This window comes from Cyprinus carpio, chromosome A22 (genome assembly GCF_018340385.1).
Source record: "Cyprinus carpio isolate SPL01 chromosome A22, ASM1834038v1, whole genome shotgun sequence".
NCBI classification, from domain to species: domain Eukaryota; kingdom Metazoa; phylum Chordata; class Actinopteri; order Cypriniformes; family Cyprinidae; genus Cyprinus; species Cyprinus carpio.
This window is the reverse complement of record NC_056593.1, coordinates 19,650,413-19,671,131: the sequence shown is the minus strand read 5'-3', so window position 1 is coordinate 19,671,131 and position 20,719 is coordinate 19,650,413. Positions and strand designations below refer to the sequence as shown.

General features: G+C 36.2%; 1 protein-coding gene across 2 annotated transcripts in view; it reads right to left on the bottom strand.

The window, feature by feature from the left end:
• LOC109057098 (26S proteasome non-ATPase regulatory subunit 1) overlaps positions 1-20,719 on the bottom strand; it is a 47,970-nt gene that overhangs the window by 222 nt on the left and 27,029 nt on the right. For both annotated transcript variants that reach the window (XM_042712204.1, XM_042712205.1), the window contains exons 17-24: positions 14,546-14,660; positions 8,695-8,811; positions 7,594-7,696; positions 3,428-3,597; positions 2,542-2,634; positions 2,314-2,406; positions 2,040-2,222; positions 1,528-1,691 (exon numbers count right to left, since the gene is read on the bottom strand). In XM_042712204.1, coding sequence (XP_042568138.1) covers positions 1,545-1,691; positions 2,040-2,222; positions 2,314-2,406; positions 2,542-2,634; positions 3,428-3,597; positions 7,594-7,696; positions 8,695-8,811; positions 14,546-14,660 — 1,021 coding nt within the window. In that variant the 3' untranslated portion in view covers positions 1,528-1,544. The remainder of the gene's footprint in view (positions 1-1,527; positions 1,692-2,039; positions 2,223-2,313; positions 2,407-2,541; positions 2,635-3,427; positions 3,598-7,593; positions 7,697-8,694; positions 8,812-14,545; positions 14,661-20,719) is intronic.

Here is a 20,719-nt window from a genome sequence, read left to right as displayed (position 1 = left end):
CATCCATTTCTGAGAGCAGTTAAAGATCACTACAGTTTTATGCAAATGTTTGGGCAACCTTCTGAGGCTGCATAATAATGAGCACTTTCTGTATAAGACTGTAGTGATATACCATACAGTTTCTAAAGAAAGCTGCATAATGTGATGTTTTCAGACAGAATTTCTAAGTGCAGCATTATAGAGTTGTATGAAAAAGCCGAATGTGAAAAATAGGCAGTGCAAAAGTTTGGGCACCCTTTTAATTGTGCTGATTACCTATAGTCACTTAATGCCCATTAATTACAACACACTATTGATTTGATTTGCTCAGTGAACAATGCAAACCAATCATGGAAATGTATGTTTATGGTAGCTAATTCCTCGTTGTGCTTCTTGATTCTCTACTGGAAAGTAGCAACATGGGAACCTCAAAAGAACTCCCTAATGACCTAAAAACTAGGAACAGTCAATGTCATGGAAAGATGTGGCAGGCTGAGAGAAAAAAATAAAAATAAAGGATTGGTTAGAATTTTCACAGACAAACCACAGGTCACCTCCAAAGAGCTCCAAGAACATTTAGCTATTGATAATGTCATTGCACATAGTTCCACAGTCCAGCACACTTTGGGACAGCTCAATGGAAGGGTGATGTGGAAAAATTATTTTCTGCTTTTTGATGTATGCAAAGCCTCATCAGGACAAGCCAGAATTATTTTTGAAATAATGTGTTGTTGGATAAAACTAAGAGTTATCCGGTCACAACCAGAAGCGCTTTGCATGGTGGAAAAGAACCTGCTCCCTGTTACTGTTAAATTTGGTGTGAGGCTCTGTGGCAAGCACAGGTACTGGAAACTTTTCAGAGTTGAGGGTTGCATGCATTCCACCCAGATTTTTAAGAACAATGTTTAAGAATCAGTCAAGAGGTTAAAGTTACAGGGTTGTTTATTTCAGCAGGACAATGACCCAAAGCACTGTTCCAACTCCACCAAGGAATTCATGCACAGACATAGATACAGTGTTCCTGAATGGCCATCCCAGTCCCCAGACTTGAACATCATTGAAAATCTATGGATTGATTTGAAGCATTCTGTCCACGCCCGAAGGAAGAATTGTCAAAATACCTGCAGTCAGGATTCAGGGACTTAACAGCCAGTAGATGCTTCTTATAGCAAAATATGGCGCTACTAAATACTGATTGGGGTGCCCAAATTTTTGCACCTTTCTGTTTTTGTTATGATTCCCATTGCACTGTTTCTGTTGATTCAATAAATGTTACTGTACCCATAAGGTTTAAACTATATCCAAATTTAGTTGCTGCTTCGAAAGCCTAGCAGATTATAAATGGAAATTATAATTCTCAGGGGTGCCCAAACTTTTGCATTAACCGTATTAGAATGTTTTAAAATTAGAATTGTTTTTTTTTTTTATTAGAGGAAGTACCTGAAATAAAACATTAAATGTATTTCTTAGTTTAGAATCTAAAATCTAAACTAAAATAATCCAGTGCATTCAAAAAAAAAGCCTTGTGTGTTCATGTAGAGGAAGTACCTGTAAGGTGTCATATCTCACTCATCTATGTACTCAAAGGGTTCTGGGGCCTCGGGCTCCTGTTCTTCCTCCTCGATCTTAGGGCCATGAGCAGACACAGGCTCCACGAGCTCCTCCTCTGCCTCACTGGTGTCTTTCAAGATTATGATGCCACCCGTGTGCAACTGGGGGCAACAATGTGGACAAAGGGGGTTACTATATGGTGTGACAGCCCAACTATATACTTTCAGGCAAAAAAAATAGTTGTCAAAATCTTATTGAACGCAAAATCCTGAACGATTTTTCTTCAAAAGCAGACATTTTAGAAGTCTCCTAAAATGAAAAAACAAGTGGCTGGAGTCATGCCAGCTGACCTCTGAGGACTTAACTGCAGCTCTTAATGCTGTTTATTTAGAGCCATTGTCTAAATGTCTTCTCTCTGAAGAGTTCCTCTCATTGGCAGCATGAGTGGTTTTACAGATGAAAACCGTTAAACATTCACAGCAGGCCCAAATTAAAGGAGTTAGACTCACAGGTTTGAAGGGCTGGTATCTGCAGCTGTCAGGCATGGTGAGGACCTTGAGCTGGGCGGCCATGACACGGGCTGGGTTCTCCAACATCTGGAAGTTTGGCTCGGGCTCTTTTTTCTTTTCTTTTTCTTTTTCTTTCTCCTTCTCCTCGTCTTTCTTCTCTTTCTCGGCCTCTGCCTGTGTTTCCTGCATCAGATAAAGACGAAATCACTGGAGTTCTGTTGTACAGTACATGACACGCTAAACGGTTTCTGGAAGTGCTTTAGGACATGCATACCACTTCCATCTTTTCCTCTTCCTTCTCTTTCTTCTCCTTTTCCTTCTCCTTCTTCTTTGCTTTAGCCGTGATGGAGAGAACGGCGGTGGAAACCTGCCAGAACAACAAAATTCACAAAACAAACATTCACCATGATATCTCGGACTAGTTAAAGAACATTGGTTTCTGGTATCAAGCTGAGATCTGACAAGCCAGGTGAGAGTTTATGGTACAAGGGTTAAAACAGACCTTCTCTTTTTCCTTCTCCTTTGGCACTTCCAGAGGTGGAGGGTAGGCAAAGGTGGAGGGTTTGCAGTTGGATCGATACTGCACCTTCGGCATCTGTGAAGAGAGAACTTACTCATTCATAAAAAAGTATATTTAAAGAGTTCAATTATTTTACCACTGTCTCTTATTATGCTGTTGTAGGTTGATGTTAAAGTCTCCTATGTGCTTTGTTTGAAAAGTGTTTTTTTGTATGACACCCGAAGTTGCTGCCCCTGTACAGGCTTTCCAAGTAAGTCACATCAGAGGTTCAATGACAGTTAGGATGCTGTCTATGGAGGCAACAGCCACTAAGTTCACTTGTGTTTGAAGAGAGATTTATTTGAGAGTAAATGCCAAATGGGTTCCCCTAGCATGCAGTACTTGTGCCTCAGGGAATGAAGAAAACCATTTTGGTAGCATCAGCTTTCCCGACTTCAAACAATGTGAACATTTGCGTTATCCCTGGGGTGTCCAAAGCTGCTCCTAATGGGCCAACATCTTGCAGAGTTTAGCCCTTTCTTACCTAGAAGTTACTAGGCTTCCTGAAGATGTTGATTTGCTGGTTCAAGTGTGTTTAATTGGGGTTGGAGCTAAACTGCAGGAGAGTGGCCCTCTAGGAACAGGACTGGACACCCCTGAACAAACTACTTTACCGATGCTCCAACTGCTGCAAGTTCTTCTTGCATTAATGGTTTGCAAGTTATCCTTAATGGTTTGGGTCCATGCTGGATACATGGGTATTAGAACGTCTGTCACACTAATGTAGGAGGTAAAAATAACCTACAACAACTGTTTCTCTATGTTGAGAAGTCACCCATGTTGAGGTCGCACTGTGTTGCTTTGTAGGTTAGAAGACATTTCTTCTTACCTTCAGATCCTTGTTGAGGCCGATGATAGCTGTCGGGGTGAAGGCCAGAGACAGGAAGTGAGAGAGTGGGAACCAGAACCAGAACTGGGTGAAGACCAACAGACCCACCACAGATGGCATGTGGGTGTGGCCTGTGCGTGACTGCAGAGAGATTGTCACATTACGACCACCTGAGAAGAATCGGAAAGATGGAGTGTTAGCAAGCTCCTCAGGAACTCCAACCAGCCTCTTCATTAGCAAAATATTTACAAAAAGGTCCACTGTCAACTGATAATAGTGTAGCTAGGGGTGGGCGATAGAAATTTTAAACTATCGTCTCTATTGCAGTTACGTGATCACACAACATTGTTGTGCTATGTGGTCATGAAAACTTGTTTGCATTTTTAAACACTGAGGTTTAAAACACGTGATTTTAAGCCATTGAAATGCAATCAGCAGTGAAAGAGGACTCATTTCACTATATGCGTGCGCTGTCTGACTTTTTATGAGTGCAGTTAGAGAGGTGCACGCATGTGAAGACGGTGCTCGATGAGTGCGGGAGTATTAAACAGAGTATTTTGGCACTTTATAGGCCTTGAATGGTTAAATGCACACACTGTCAAAATGCCCATCTTTGCAAGTATTCTCATAAACACAGCAATTTAGGTTTTAAGTGAAATCAATCAGCTGAGAAAGAAAACAGTTACAGTATATTGGAGCCAGGCAGCTCTTAAGGTGACAGCAGTCTAATATTTCTGCTGTCTTGTCATTCATGTCAATCAACAAAAACAAAACCAACAAAAGAGAGAAAATCTATCACTTCTCTTGACTAAATCACTTTTGGAACATTAATAAATAATAAGAAATATATATTTACTTTAAAGAATGTGCAGTGTTTTTATTCATTTTATTATTTTATACAATGTATGTAGCATTTCTTATTTATTCTTCTTTTTTGTCCTATTGCTTGTTTATTTAATCGCTGCTTGTTTACTTGTCTTCAGTGAGCTTGAGTTTTTTTTTTTTCTTTAGGCTAATATTAGTTTTTGTGATATTGACAGTGGCGAGAATTATCTGTATAATGATGGTATCAAATTTTTTTATATCATTCTATATCACCCAGTAAAATGAATGGATTTCTCTCATAAAATGTCACCCACAAGCAGTAAATGAGACCACACTTTAAGTGCGCAGATCTAGACCTGAATAAATGACATTCTGGACTGGACTTTATGCTTATATATAAAGGGCTGTCTAAATACTACTCTTGGATTCTGGCTTTGAGTCGGTAATATTACAAGGTACATTTTACATGCCGTAGGTGTTCACTGGTGATATCTTGATTAAATGCAGCCGTCAAATGTCCTTTCCTGTCGAGGTGCAAGGCCAATTGGAGCTGATACAGGATTGGGATATTAATCTGAGATGATGTGAAGGTCAAGGCCAAAGACTCCTCCACCCTCAAACTGCCTGATGAGCAGACAATAACAGGAGTGAGGGATGAGGGTCAGGGAGGAAAGAGGAGTGGACAAGTCCATTACAATGCACTTTTAAAGAAGATAAATGGGGAGGTATAGTATCATCAGTTTAGAGGATTGACTTGGCTCAGAATGAAAGGCATTGCAGACAATAGCATACTTCTGTGACAGCCTGTTAAATGATCAGACTGCAAGTTTCCTGTTGGCATCTACTGTAATCGCACAGAAAAATGATGACCTGTTTTGTTTATTTTGACTGCAGTGACTGCATGTTACGTCATTTGTGACAACCAATAAGCCAAGAATTCAAACTCTGCCAAACCAGGTCATGAATCAAAAAAAAAAAAAAAAAAAAAAAAAACTTCAAAATGTTATCGAGGGACATAACATCAAGAGAACTTTCCATTTTTAATTAGCTGCAAGAGCTTTCAGCAGGCCATAGCTATTACTAATGCATTTTCTTTTAAAACCTAGTGAGGTGCCTACATAGGCAGCATTTTAAGACATCTTTGGCATGTCCTTCACACAAAGACTCTTCCATAAAGCAAGCAGCATACTTGTTAGAAGATATCTTTGTTTGGCTTAATTTCAAAGCAACAATCCCAGAATATACACACTGAAATCCTTCCAATGTGGTGGAACAAGCAGGAAAAAGACTACAAATTAATCCAATCAATAAAAAGATCACATTACCCAACATTCGTTTGTACTGTCCATGTTTGTTTATCAGACTACTGTCATTAGCTTAGCTACATGACATCAGTCTCCAATGTTTGTGTGTGCTATGTTTATGCTTACTGGAGTATTGCGATATAAGCTTTGCAAAATGCAAGCATCAAACTCCAAAAATTGAGCAATGTGTATTTTTATGTCTTTTGGATTATTGTTATGTTAGCTTAAAGGCCCCAATAAACTGCAAGCAAAATCGAAGAGCGAACTGATGTGACGTCATTTCGAACAAAATCCGGCCAAAACAAAGTTTCCTGCTGTTCTCTCCATTTCTGTTGTTTATTTTGTTACTGAGAGGAAAGCGCGCAGCACATATTCATTTAAACGCTGCTTTCATCAGAGTGGACGGCGTCGGGATGTTCGATAACAGTATACCACTGCTCATGTGTTTTGAACTTCGTACCCCTAAACGAAGAACGAAAAAAAATATATATATATTTTATTCATCAATTCGTCTCCTCAGCATCACGCTGTAAACAACGTATGCTGTTCTGTGTCAGCTGCGTCACGCCAGATACACTGCTTCCTATGTTGTTGTGATTTGATCTGAATGGAAACAGCGTATCCTATTTTTTTTTTTTTTTTCATTCTTCGTTTAGGAACATTTCAGTTGCATTGCTGTCTATGCAGGGTCAGACAGCTCTCAGATTTCATCAAAAATATCTTAATTTGTGTTCTGAAGATGAACGAAGGTCTAACGGGGTTGAAACGACATGAGGGTGAGTAACTAATGACAGAATTTTCATTTTTGGGTGAACCAACCCTTTAATGTCAACCTCTAATAATACTTTGTGTATTTTTATGCTTACTGAATGCTGCAGTATTAGCTTAGCAACGTGCTAACGTCAAAGTCTACTGAAATAAGATGAGAGTTGGTTCCCCTGTATGCTTTCCGTAATGTGCACAATTGTGTAGCACATGAAGTTGCTGCCTATGTAGTCCATATCGGTTAAGGTGCATTGTATGCTGTAGACAGGGAGGCAGCTCACTAGGTTTAGGTTTTGGAGCACATATAAGAATGTTTTTGTAAACCAGTTATGTAATAAGCTTCAGCAAAGATCAGTCTGCATGTGGCGGTATCACTCATGTATTTAAATGAAGTGTTCAGGCATAGACCCCTGACTGAAACCTTGAAAAAACCCATATTACGAACGCTGTCCAACTGTAATACAAATATTTATGATACAACACCTTCCCAGCATGTCCTAAATTCAATTACCTTGGGCAAAAACAACACTCTGTGTGAAATATTCTACCGACTCTGTGATAACCTGTACTGGGTTGGTATACAAGCTGATATTTTGGAAGCTGGGGGCAAGAGCATCTTGAAGGTTGATGCATTCTCTCAATATTAATAGGCAAGCACCCCTGGGACTGAGTGAATGATATGTGCTTGTAGTGGCATAAAGACATGGTGCTATCTTGTTTTGCACGCCACATTCTTGTCACGATCCTATCAGCATTTTATCACAAATGGACTTACCTGCTCTGGCATGCATACAAAAGGTTTGTTTTCACCCTCACATTTAGCACAGAGCACCCAACCATCCAGCTATCTGAGGTGAGTTCATAAATCCAGGGAGTAAAATTGTAAAATTGACAATATCTATATATTTCTACACATATTTAAGAGCTGACTTAAGAGAATTCAAGCTGTTAAACTGACCCCCAAACCAAGTCAAAGAAACAAGAAATTAAATGATGCATAAAATTATTTGGGATTTTAAAATATTGAATTATTTAAAAATAAATTAAGCCTTAAATTTTTGCATTGTGACTTTTTGTATTAATTTAGTATTTTAATGCATACTGAGAAACACTGTAACAATTTTTGTTTGATAAAGCACAAATTAAAAAGATTCAACATTTTGTACTAAGATTTTTTTCCTTTATATTTCATTAATGAGAAAAAGGTAAGAAATGTGCAAAATGCAGGGAAGTCTAGTCCATAAACCTTAAATAGTCACATCTGATACTGACCTGCATCCAGGATGCCCTGAGCCAGGATGGCCCCAAATTTGGCCATCACATCATCGTGCTTGTCGTTGATCACCTTTGAGTAGAGCTGTCGGAACTGGTTGACCTATGGAAAGAAAGAGCCGATGTACAGCTGATCTCTGATATACGACTACTGTGGTTTTCAATTAAACGATGAACGAGTGCAGGACACAACATACCAGCAAAGATGTGACATCAAAACTGACTTTTACTTGTTTCTGGTCATATGCTGCATTCACAACAACTGTTAATATGACCGTAATTTAAAAGATGGTATCTCAGGTATTTGACTCAGTTTCTTGTCTTGTCTCAGAAATGACTTTCTTCAACAACATACAACGCCAATATGAATTCATTTGCTAAATATGCTTGGCAAAATACTGAAGAAACATCTAGATTCTGGTTCAGAGATAAACACACAGTTAAATGAAGTCTGTTCTAAGGCATTTATGACATTCATAATCTGCTGTCTCTCCCCAAATTCTAAGGCCAGGCTCATAAAACATGTGGCTAGCATGAATTAAAGTCTGCCCGGAAGGGCTATTTAATAAATGCTTGCCATTATTACAACTCCAGCCTTTTATTACACCATAAAACGGGGATTTCAAATCAATTTTACTTTCATGTGGCCATAAAATTCGCAGCCCAGTAATAATCATGTGGTTAAACTGAAGCAAAATCACCCCAAGAAACAAGCAAATCTACCGTGACTACACAACCACATTGTAGAAATGATTCGAGGAAGTCTGATATTATAAGAGGTGAATATTTATGACTAGAACCTATAATAAACACTAAAATGACAGACTATTGTTCATTTTCAGTCTGTATAGTCTCTCAAGCCCACAAAAACTTCCTCAAGCTAATGTACATCCGTTTATGTGGAACCTCATTGGTGTAACATGCGATCCACATGAATGTATATTAAACATTAGCTGTGATTTTGTAACTCTATGCCACATTGCGGTCAGGCCAGGACTGAAAAATACAGTATTATCAGTGCTCATGCATACAGATTATGCATACAAATCCCAGGAGCCAAATAATTAACCCCAACCACCCAAAGTCACACACTCGCCTTACCTTTGGACAGGTGACCTCCGTCTGCTGGATCATGATCAAAGCCGAGGCGATCAGAGCGCCCTGTCTGACGTAATTCACCGGGTCATTGGTCATGGGCTCCAGGAGATTGATTGCTTCCTGTTGAAGGAAATCATCAATGGTAGCATATGAACTATGATTATGGAAAAACAGAAGCATATCCTGACACAGCATGCTGAAAACCACAAATTTATCAGATTCCCAAGTATCTAATCATCTTTGGCTTTGAGGTATAATAATATGGTAGACCAGAAAATACAGAAAGGATGTAGCTGAGTTAATTTGTCTACTTATAATTCACATGCCATTGAGAAAGAAAGTCCCTTTTTCCCTCAGAAAGGCTCAGTTTGGTTCGTTTAAGATGGTTATTTAGTGTCACATTTGATCTTCGGGGCAAAAGCCAAACCATTTTGTTTTGAAACATCGCTGAAGACAGAGCCCAAAATAGCAGATTTGGCTCACAGATCACTCAAAGCTAAGTTAACATTACGCAACATACAGTAGCCCATTATTATACATATTTCTGTGATTGAGTCAGCAGTTGTTTGGAAGGATTAATTAAAAACAAAGCCAGTTTGTTTGACAGATGGAGTGGAAAAGGCATTGAAGCAACTCCTCTAGGCACTTTGCGTCGGCACAACAAAAGCAGAAATTATATCACAGTAAAAACAACCAGGTGTATAAATTGCAGTAACAAAACTGAATTTGTGAGCCATTTAAAAGGCCTGACAGAATTGAAAGTGTGGGAGATCTTGGCTCCTAGGCCAGTCCCATTTCCCAGCATTGCCACAAAACCACCCATGACTGTATTTGGGCTCCTGAGAGGAATTTGGATTAGAGTTATTATGAGTTAAATAGTCAAGACCAATCTTCATTCTTCATTTTTCCAGCTCACCCAACGAGGGAGTTGAGTGGTAAATGGCTAGAACGTCATCCAAGGTATCGACTTCAATCTCATCTCCACTCGAGTGGTAAATGTGCCATCTGTGACTCTTGCACTGGTAATGCAATTAGTCACAGAACCGACCTTAGCATGCAGAAGAGCCAATAACTCGGGACTGTTGCAAGACAAGTTCAAACATCTCTCTTGGGGCCTTGCAGTTCCTGCTCAGCTGCCTCCTTGTCTCATTTAATCATTTTTCAGTTGTCTAACCTTTAACAGACATATCAGGGCTCCAGACTGTGACTAAAATGGCCACAAATGCAACGACGATTAAACAAAAATCGATGTTGTCGATATATTAAAAGTTGGATCTAGAGTACCTACATACAGTACATCCAGTATAATCACATAAAGCAATATATACAATTCAACAAATCTCAACTGCCTGATTTTTTTAAATATTTTTTTTTTGTAGCAAAACTTAGTTTTATTTAATCGCAGAACTCTTTAAATTAAGTTATATATACAAATATGTCCAAGTTTTTCTGCATGCATACACTACTCACAGAGTGAGATATATAGCATCATCGTAAAAAGTCTTTGTCTTGTATGTTCGATTTGTGCACAAATGACGTATAAAGTTAAACAGCATTTATAAATCTAAGTTAATGTTCATTTCTAACATTTTAAGTTGCATAAATTAACATTACAATTATTATTTATTAACAAAAATTCATGACATAAAAAAATACTGCTAACACTTTACAAAAACATTCCTTTGATTAACAATAATTAACCACATTAGTTAATGTAAACAAACAATGAAAAATTCTTCTAAAGCATTCATTAATCTTAGTTATGTTGATTCCGAAATTTAATTTAATTTAATTTTATTAATAATAAAACATTATTAAAATCAAAAGTTGTCTCTAGTAATGTTATTTAATTAAATGGACCTGAGCTAATATGGACTAACAATGAACAGCTGTATTTTTATTAACTAATGTTAACAAAGATTAATAAATGCATTGTTAGTTAATATTAGTTAATGCCAGTGGTGGACGAAGTACACAAATCAAGTACTTGAGTAAAAGTATATATATATATGTGTATAATAAAATATTACTCCAGTAAAAGTACTCCTTTTTCAATTTTACTCGAGTGAAAGTATAAAAGTACTTGATTTTTATGTACTTAAGTAAAAAAGTACTGATAGATAGATTTATTTTGCAATTTTACATAGGCTACTTAATTTAATTTAATATTAGCACATATTTTTTATAATCCTACTGCTCAAAATGCCTGGGATTTTCCCAAAATAACCACTATATGGAGTCAAGATATATTTTGTTGATAATAACTACAACAATAACTCAAGAAGTTAGGAAGAATATTTTAAGGAAAATATAATTATATTTTCATAATGATTTTTTTCTTCTCAAACCTCGTCTGTGGTGTAAAAACACCCCTGGCCAAATGCCCCAGAGGACATCACTTCCCACTTTGATCATTACTGTAGTTACCATGTTCTGAAAATCACAGCCTTTCTTTTTCCCTCAAATGTAATCTAACTTAGGTGGTTGAATAAAAATATTTGTACTTTATATCTAAAAATTACCTCAACTTAGCACCAGCAAGTTGAGGTACGGCAGCGGAGAATTTGAACGTGCATGAGTTATTTTAATTAATCTGTGTTATTTTAAGGTTCCGTTTTTTTTTTTTTTAACCAAAACATGACAAAGATGTTGATGTGTCTGCATTCAAGCATTTCAGTGGGTTTAAATAGATCACCCTTTACAGCAGATTTAGTTCACAAACGAAATCTCCTGGTTCGTTCTTGTGAATTCAGTTCACTGGAGACTCGCACTAAACGGTTCATTTGATTCAGTGAGTTGTCGACTCGAGAACAGCTGCAATCGGATCTTTCTAATTTGTGAATGAATCATTTGGTGTGATCTGAGAACTGATTTAAAAGGTTCATTGAAAAGAATTGTTTCGTTCATTAATCAGACACCCCTTCTGCATGTTGGAGCATGTGATATATTATAAGGAGTAACGATATGTATATATGATATATAAGTAAAAACTACGAAGCTTATGCTTTGGAATGTAGTTAAGTAAAAGTAAAAATTACTCAAAATAAAACTACTCCAGTAAAGTACAGATTTTCCCAGCGGTGACAACACCGGTAACACCGGTTTCACCGGGAGGTGTGGGGGGTTTATTAACCCTCTGGAGTCGATTCATGAGTATACGCGTGTTAAGGCATCTTCTGATAACCCTGAAAAGAACTTAAATTACACTTTTGGTTTTGATCGTATAGATAAGAGCAATACATCAATCGAATCTGTAAAGGGTCTACTTTTATTTGTATACACTCATAACAACAACACTTTGTGCATTTATAAAATAAAGAAAACAAACAGGGTGCATCATCATCTGCCCTGGTCTGCGGTGATCTTCATTCAGAAACGCATCATTAAAATGAACTGTAACTCAGTGAATACTCAACACAGAGACATGAGACAGATATCTATAGAGAGCTTGACATGTCTACTTTTAAACTAAACAAGTGCTGCCGAATACATTATTCTGTGATAAAGTAATCCATATGAAAACAACGCGATGTCTGTCTTTCACGTCTCCCTTCATTATCTCCTAATGCGACCACGTCCACGCCCTAATGACATTAAAAAGTTCCACGTGAAACTTGCGGCGTGTAAACGCCCATACCACAGAAAACTAAGCAGCGAGAATGTTCATCAAGTTTTTTATATTTTTTTATTTTACTGTTTGTTTCATGCTGAGAGCAATAAGACATAATTTACCCCAAGAAGATGCGCTGAGGATCACTTCAGGATTTGAGTTTTGGATTTCCTCAGAAAGCCTTATAAGTTCTCTCTCTCTCTCTCTCTCTCTCTCTCTCTCTCTCTCTCTATCTCCTATATATATATATATATATATATATATATATATATATATACATATACTTTTTTTTTTCACATAACGTGTACACATTTTACTAGTTAGACTTTTTCCAAACTATAATTCCTGACTAAATCATAATGTATACTCAACTGAAACATTATGAAGTTTCATTTACATCATCTAATGTTCTACTGTACTACTAGTATCTGTAACCATCACAATAATGTTAATAATGCAGTTTATCATTTAGTTTATTTGAGAGCACATAAACAATATACACTTTGAAAATGGTAGTTATGTGATGTTCATTTATACATTTCAACATTACGCAATACCAGTTTGCCAAAGCAGTAATATTGTGAAATATTTTTAATATTTAAAAGAACTGCTTTCTATTTGAATACATTTTAAAATTTAATTTATTCCTGTGATCAAAGCTACATTTTCAGCATCATTACTCCAGTCTTACTCCAAGTGTAACAATACACACTATACCATTCAAAAGCTTGGAGTCGGTATATATAGAAATTAAAACTTTTATTTAGCACATATGTTAAATGGCACACATATTCTCAGCTCTTTTCAATAATAACAATAATAATAATAATAATAATAATAACAATCATTTTTTTTTTTGAGTAACAAATCAGAATATTAGAAAGATCTCTGAAGGATCGTGTGACTGGATTAATGATGCTAAAAATTCAGCTTTGAAAGTCTGCTTTGGTTGTTCCTAATAAACTGTTTTAAACTGCACTCGCAAGTGAATCTCTCAAGTTATTTTGTGGGATAATTAAATATATTCTAAATTAAAAACAAAAACAAAAAAATATACACATATATTTTCCCCACAACATTCCTTCTAACTCTTCCCCCCTCTCAGTCACACACCTGACTGAAAGGCTCATTATGCAGGTCATTATGTGGGTCTTTGTCTTCTCAGGTGTGAAACATACTAATATTCATGATAGTTGACGCCTACTTGCATATGCCCTTTCTAAACAAAAAGTGTCTTAGAAAATTTAAATCAATCTATTGTTTTCTGTGAGTGAGTAAACAAGATGATTTTCACATCATTTTGAAGCAGAAATTCTAGGCTACGCGCTCCAGGTTTGACAGTCTTGTGAACAAATGTTCTCTAGGTGTTTTATGACCTTATTTCAGTGACTTCAAAATTCAGTGCCTTTTTTTACTAACCACGCATAAACGCTGTTTTCTCAAAAACACAATCATGTACATACATGTTATTTATATATTATTGTAGCCCAGTTTGTACTGAATACAGTGTTTTCAGACTTTAGCCATGTATATGTTTATAAGCAACTGAAAAAAACACAAAAGTCAGGGGATGTCAAAACTTCTCCAGACCCCCAAAACCCCCTTAGACCTCAGAGAGTTAACAAACCGAATAAAAATACAGCATGCTATAGGCCTAATATAAAATAAATAACTTACACAGTTAAAAAAAAAAAAAAAAAAAAAAAAAAAAAAAAATCAGCAAACACTGTGAAAACATTATAGAAGAAAAAAAAACCGTACAAAATCAACTTAGACAAATGGCAAAATTAAATGGTCTATTCAAAATCTAAGCTAAATCTTGCGCCATAGTCTTGTCTGTCTCACCTCTCTCTCCTCACGTGATAAATGAAGTGACTCCTGCTGCTGATCTGTGATGCGACTGTCGTTTGGCCGCGTTCAGTTTTAATTGTAGTGTCTGTTCTCTAACTGAACTAAATGATTTATATTACTATAAAAAATGTAAACGACGGTGGCGGGCGGTGATGTAACGTGCTTCGGCTTAACACTGGTAACACAGACCGGTTCATACCATTGTTTACATACATTTTAATATCTGAATTAATATTTAACCTTAAAAAAAAGGAGTGTTTTTGTCATGGTACTGAAATTATATCTGTATTAACACGACAAATTTAAATTATCAGCCAGATTAACAAGCTGATTCAATGAAACAGACTAAGAGCGCTGAGTGCGAGTACAGATACAGTACTGATCAAAACTCACCTTGTTGCCAGTGCCAGCACAGCAGATGCCCAGAGCCATGGCAGCGCCGCAGCGCACGTGGGGATTGTAGCTCTCAGACAGCAGAGAAACCACACTGGGACACTGTTCTGGAGTCCTGTAGACACAAATACAAAACACTTGAAGCCGAGACCATCCATTTCTCGAAACGGTTTATTTTCTCTGACACTAATATTTTGGATCAGCTGAAGGAATGCGAGGCTTTAGTTTTTTGTTCAGAGTTTATGCAAAGGAACTATTAAACTGGTGCGCAGCCAAACTGTTGTTCTGAACACAAAAGATTCAATCTTGATAAAACAGTGTCTCAATTCATCAAGTATATTTGAAGTATGCACATGAGTTTACTACGAACAAGACCATAAAATTATCAGAATGGGAATATCAGGCTTTGTGACAAGACTTTCCGGTCTAATATTTTGTACTTACAAACCATAATAGAATGCTTGACTGTTTAAAATCTGGTTCTTTGGCTTCCAATACAATTCAATGAAGCGTAGAGATTCCCAATGAACATAAACTGCCATTAGATTACGTCAAACAATGAATTAAAAAAAAAAAATCACACCATTTATACCAGATATCATTCTGTGAAAATACCTGCCTTGTGTTTTTTTTTTTTTCTCCAGAAGTGTAGTTACAGACAGACACGAAAAAGAGAAACATGTCCTTGAAACCTTTACTGCAAGACTATGTAAACCTTCTGTTTAAGTCTGCGGTGATGGTAATCTTAAACAGCCTAAAGGACTAAATGGCCATGCAGGAATAAAATAATCAAATAACAGCCTCATTTTCCTCATTAAATCCTCCTTAGAGACCTTGTTTTGCCAACATCTCAGATGTCACAGAACACAAAGTCATTGAAAAAGCGCTAACTTATATGTGACCATGGACCACAAAACCAGTCTTAAGAGTATTTTTTGAGTTTTATACGTCATCTGAAATCTGAATAAATAAGCTTTCCATTGATGTATTGTTTGTTATGATAGAACAATATTTGACCGAGATACAACTATTTGAAAATCTGCAATCTGAGGGTGCAAAAAAAAAAAAAAAAAAAAAAAAACAAAAAAAAAATACTGAGAAAATCACCTTTAAAGTTGTCCAATAACAATGCATATTACTAATCAAAAATTAAGTTTTGATATATTTACGGTAGGAAAAGTACAATGTAAATTACAAACTTAATATCCTAATGATTTTTAGCATAAAAAATTAAATCATTTTGATCCATACAATGTTTTTTGGGCTATTGCTAAAAATATACCCCAGCGACTTGAGACTGATTTTGTGCTCCAGGGTCACATATTAAAAAATTAGCACTTCTCACTGACTTCACTCTCAAACAATTTGCAATTTACATTAAAAAAAAAAAAAAAAATGAATGAATGAATAAATGAATGGAAAATCTTCTCAGGGAAGCACTGATATAGAAATTCTGCCAAAAACCTTATAAGTGTCTTTGTTGTGGCTGATAATGGAAACACTGGGCGATATTATGGTTCTATACTGTTATATACTTGTATACGTTTCATGCTTAAGCGCCGATCTAGATTCTTACATGCATCAAGTGAAATTAGGCATCAAAACATCAAACTGCACACAAAAAGATGAGCATCTTTATTTTCTAAGTATTTTCTTTATTTTTAAAGTAAAATGAATTCAGTATGAGTCCAGAGCATCATCAACAAACAAAAAGACCTTTAAAACAACCGTGTCAGACAGTTGAGACAACTGCTCGAACCCTTCCCACAGCCCAAACCTTTCCGTGGGAAGCTAATCCACAATTTAGCACTCGCATACAAATGCCAACTAGCAATAAAAAAGGATTTGATTTAATCTTTCATCAGGCTGGAATTAATGTGTTGCGCTGGGTATTAAGGGTTCTGCCTAACTTGGCAAGCTGGGAAATACAGTTTCAACACTGAAGCTGGGAACCTTCTGTACAAATACAAACCTTGGCCAGGGTCTTATGCTCATCCACGGCCATTTATTCAATCTAATCCTGACTGGTCATTTGGGTTTAGAGTAGAGATGCACCGATCGACCGGCCAGGGACTGGAATTAGCCGATTTTCAGCATGATCGACCCGGCCCGATTCTGATGATTCAGATTGTATTGCATTCAGTGTAGACGGAGACTGCTGATGCATTGATGTGGCTCCAGATGAGTGTGAGAGAGCGAGACCCATGCAGAATCAAAACAAATGAGCGCAACAGCACTCACAGAAAGTATATACGCATACTGCGGTAGGAAAAAATATATATTTATAATATATGATATAGGTAAGCAACGTCATACAATCAAGATGTTTCCCTGAATATCAGCAAGATTGATTTTGAACACAATATTGACTCTCTTTGCTCAATTTTGCAAACAAAAATCATTCCAATCAAAGCCATAGGAGAACTGTTGTGTGTCTCCATGAAACACAGCAGCGTTTCGTTACTGAATGAATCCACAGTTTTGAATGAAACGAGTGAGTCTATGATTCAGTGGCCTGTTCATAAATACAGTCACAGGCCTCATTTCTAAATGAATCAGCCGTTTGAACAAATCGGTTGAATGAATGACTCATTAAAATAGTGATTTGCCTCCACCTACTAGTGGTTTGGTTTCATGTTTAAAAGTATCATTGCATTTTTCCCAACATTTCTTATTTGTATGTTTAAAAAAACCTAAAATATTAATCTTATAAAAGTATTTATGCATTTGAAATGTTGCGGTGTAAATGCATATGGCACCTCTCAGTTTCATGGCACATCAGATGCAGATACTGTATTTCCTGCAGTGGAAAGATGGAGTTTATTGATACTGATTTCATTTGAATGGTAACAACTCTACAGTTTATTATTCTTCTAACTGATTTAATCGAAACAGTGTAAGAATTTGATGTGAAAGATGACATTTAATAAGGTTAGGGAACAAAATTACCATTTTGAAATACCTGTAGATGGCGCTTCATGCACGTGAGCTGAGTCCTAAGCAGCTTTTCTATTCACAGATAATGCCTTTTTTTTGCATTAAAAAAAACAAGACACGGGAAATTGGAAATAACTATAAAATATGAAATGCAAATAATAATAATACACACCCCACAGCGCATGGACGTTTAAAAGCGTGCTTGATGTGCAAGAAGAACATGAAAGTGAATTAACTGAATTTTTTGGATGAGCTGACTTTAGTGAATATAGTGAACTTTAGTAATTTTGTCATGCTTTACGATTACTATGGCAAGGTCCGCCTCGAGTCCATGACACGAGCTCCGCCTTGACTGTACAAAACACATAAAGTGACGTGACATACAGCCAAGTATGATGACCCATACTCAGAATTCGTGCTCTGCATTTAACCCATCCAAAGTGCACACAAACAGCAGTGAAAAACACACAACACACCGTGAACACACACCCGGAGCAGTGGACAGCCATTTATGCTGCGACGGGGACAGTTGGGGGTTCGGTGCCTTGCTCAAGGGCACCTCAGTCGTGGTATTGCCGCCCGAGACCCCACAACCTTAGGTTAAGGATAGAAACCAAACTCTCTTACCGTTAGGCCACAACTTCCCCAAAAATGAGAGAAAGCGGGAGCCGCAGGGTGTTTTCAACATTTGCCATGTCCTGTGTAAAATGGGCTTTATGGGACTGACTGTGTTGCTCATCTGCAGCTCATCAAAGTAAGGTGCAAACATCATTTAAATCATCATATCGCATTTAGTTTTGAGAAGTATGAGGTTTCAAAGCATTTTAGACTGTTTCTTCTTATTGTGTACGTTCATAGAGGGAGAGACGAGACATACAGTAGCACACACAGCTCGCCCGTCCAAACAAACCAACAAACAAATGAATTCAAAAAAAACACAGATGGAAAAAAATAAAGTATACAGAGTTTCAATGACGATTACAAAGAACAGGTTTTCTCAAATCCAGCACTGGAGGGTCATTGTCCTGCTGAATAAAAACTCAACTGCCTGTAACTTTCTAGTAACTCTGAAAACCTTGATTAGCTTGTCTCTAAACTATTTGCATGTTTAACAAGATTACATCTTTAATATGAATAAATATGAACATGAATACGAATGAATACATTTTTTACATACAAGTTGCATATTTTTGTTCAGTTGTAAAAAATAATTTTATTTTCATTATTAAGAGGTTTGCACAAGAGTTAACTATGAGCAAACATTCAACTTTTCTAAAATTAAATGTCTTGCTTTGGTCTACACTGGAAGTGTTTCATTAACTCTGCTAAACTATAATTACTAAAACTGAAACTAAAATATATAAAAAACTAAATAGAAATGTGTTCACGAAATAAAAACTAAACTAAAATTAACAAAACCATTAATGAAACTAACTAAAACTAAACTTATCGGTAATTTGAAAACGATATTAAAATAAAAACTAATTTAAAAATTCAAAACTATAATAGACAATTGAAATTGGTGCGTCTTCATTTGTTTCTGGTATTCATTCATAACCACTTACTAATTTGATAAAAATAAATAAATGTAGCCATTTACAAAAAAAAGTACAACAATGTTTGTTTACACTCCACATGTATAGTACATTTATAAATTCATTAAACAGAAATCCATGATTTAAAATACTAATGAAAAGGTACTAAACGTACTAATGAAAGCACTAATAAAAAAACAAAACAAAACAAAAAAAAACTTATATGTACAATTTGCACTCGTTCAGTGTTAAAGATCACTGTCCCCAAAAACCTTTATATAAAATTCCTTCATAAGAACTGCTTTGTCTTTGCAAACACAATCAACCTTTACAGCCTCTTAAATCTTAAGCTAAAAGCTCCCTCCTAAATTTGGTTTTGTCTGATTTAAGTTTTTTCTTGTTAACTTTCATAAACAAAAGACAAAGCCTGACACACTCCAGGAGTCGGAGGCGATCATGGTTCAAGAGTTTCCCTTTGCCAGACGCTTTCCAACGCACCAGTAAAATGAACAAACAAAAGAGAGTCCCCTACAACAGCCCTGGTTTCACTGGGAGGAAAGAAACAGCATAACTTTAATAGCTTATCAAAACATAAGACTTCAGGTTTTGTTAGCTGAGAAACAAAAAGAAAAAAGGTTTTGGCCTTAAGTTTCCATTCATTCACATACAATATAAAAGTCAGTGTTTCAACTAAAACCTTTCTAATTAGATGTCTACAAACCTCAGGCATAAAAGCAAATGCATGAATTTCAAAATAATATATTTAAGTCAGATTAATATAATTTTAATGGATTGAAAAAAAGTTTAAATGACTTGCTTCAGATCAGTTGTTGCCTGAAAAACTATATTGCTTGAAATAAAATTAAATAAAAGAAAATATTTAAAAAACTAAGTTATTTATTTATGCTAGTTGCCAAGACATACTTTTTTTTTTTAGATTACAATAATCAAACTAAAACTGACCAAAAAAAAAAAAAAAAAAAAAAATAGACATTTAAAGACGAAACTAATAAAAATGACAAAAACAAAATTACTCAAATTAAAATAAAATTGTGAAATATAAAAAAAGAAAATGTAAAATATTAAATCAAACTACAATAGTACACCAACTGATACTATAGCTGGTAGAAACTCCTTTAATAGTTTATAGAGCGCCCCAGGATGCACCTCATGAAGCTGTTCCTGCATGAGCGGCTGGGATCTAGACAAAGAGATGCTGTTTAAAATCTTTCTGTGGTCACTACATAATTCAAATAGGTGCATTCCTATATTTGATTGGTAGCGTGTACAAAACACAGACAAACACACATTTTTTGCTGTAACCAGCTTTAACCTCCAGCTTCACCATGTCAAGGTGGCAAACAGATGTGTGTATGCAGCCTGAGCACATGGCAGTAAAGGAGGAGCTGGACAAAGACTGTTCACGGATTGGCCTTGCAAAAGTCTTTTAATGCAAAAGTGAGTCAAGACCTCAATCGATACATCTTAAACTCTTAAAACCCCTCAGTATTCAGAGAGTGTTAAAGGACAATCCCGCTCCATCTGGATATACAGACAGCTGAAGAAAATTACCTGGGTGCTTTAAGGCTCAAGTCTGGACACAAACCCAATAGCTCAACAGAAACTCAATCGCTTAAAAAAAAAAATTCTTGAAAATATTAAAATTAAAAATAAGAAATGTACAAGGTTTCATTTATTTACA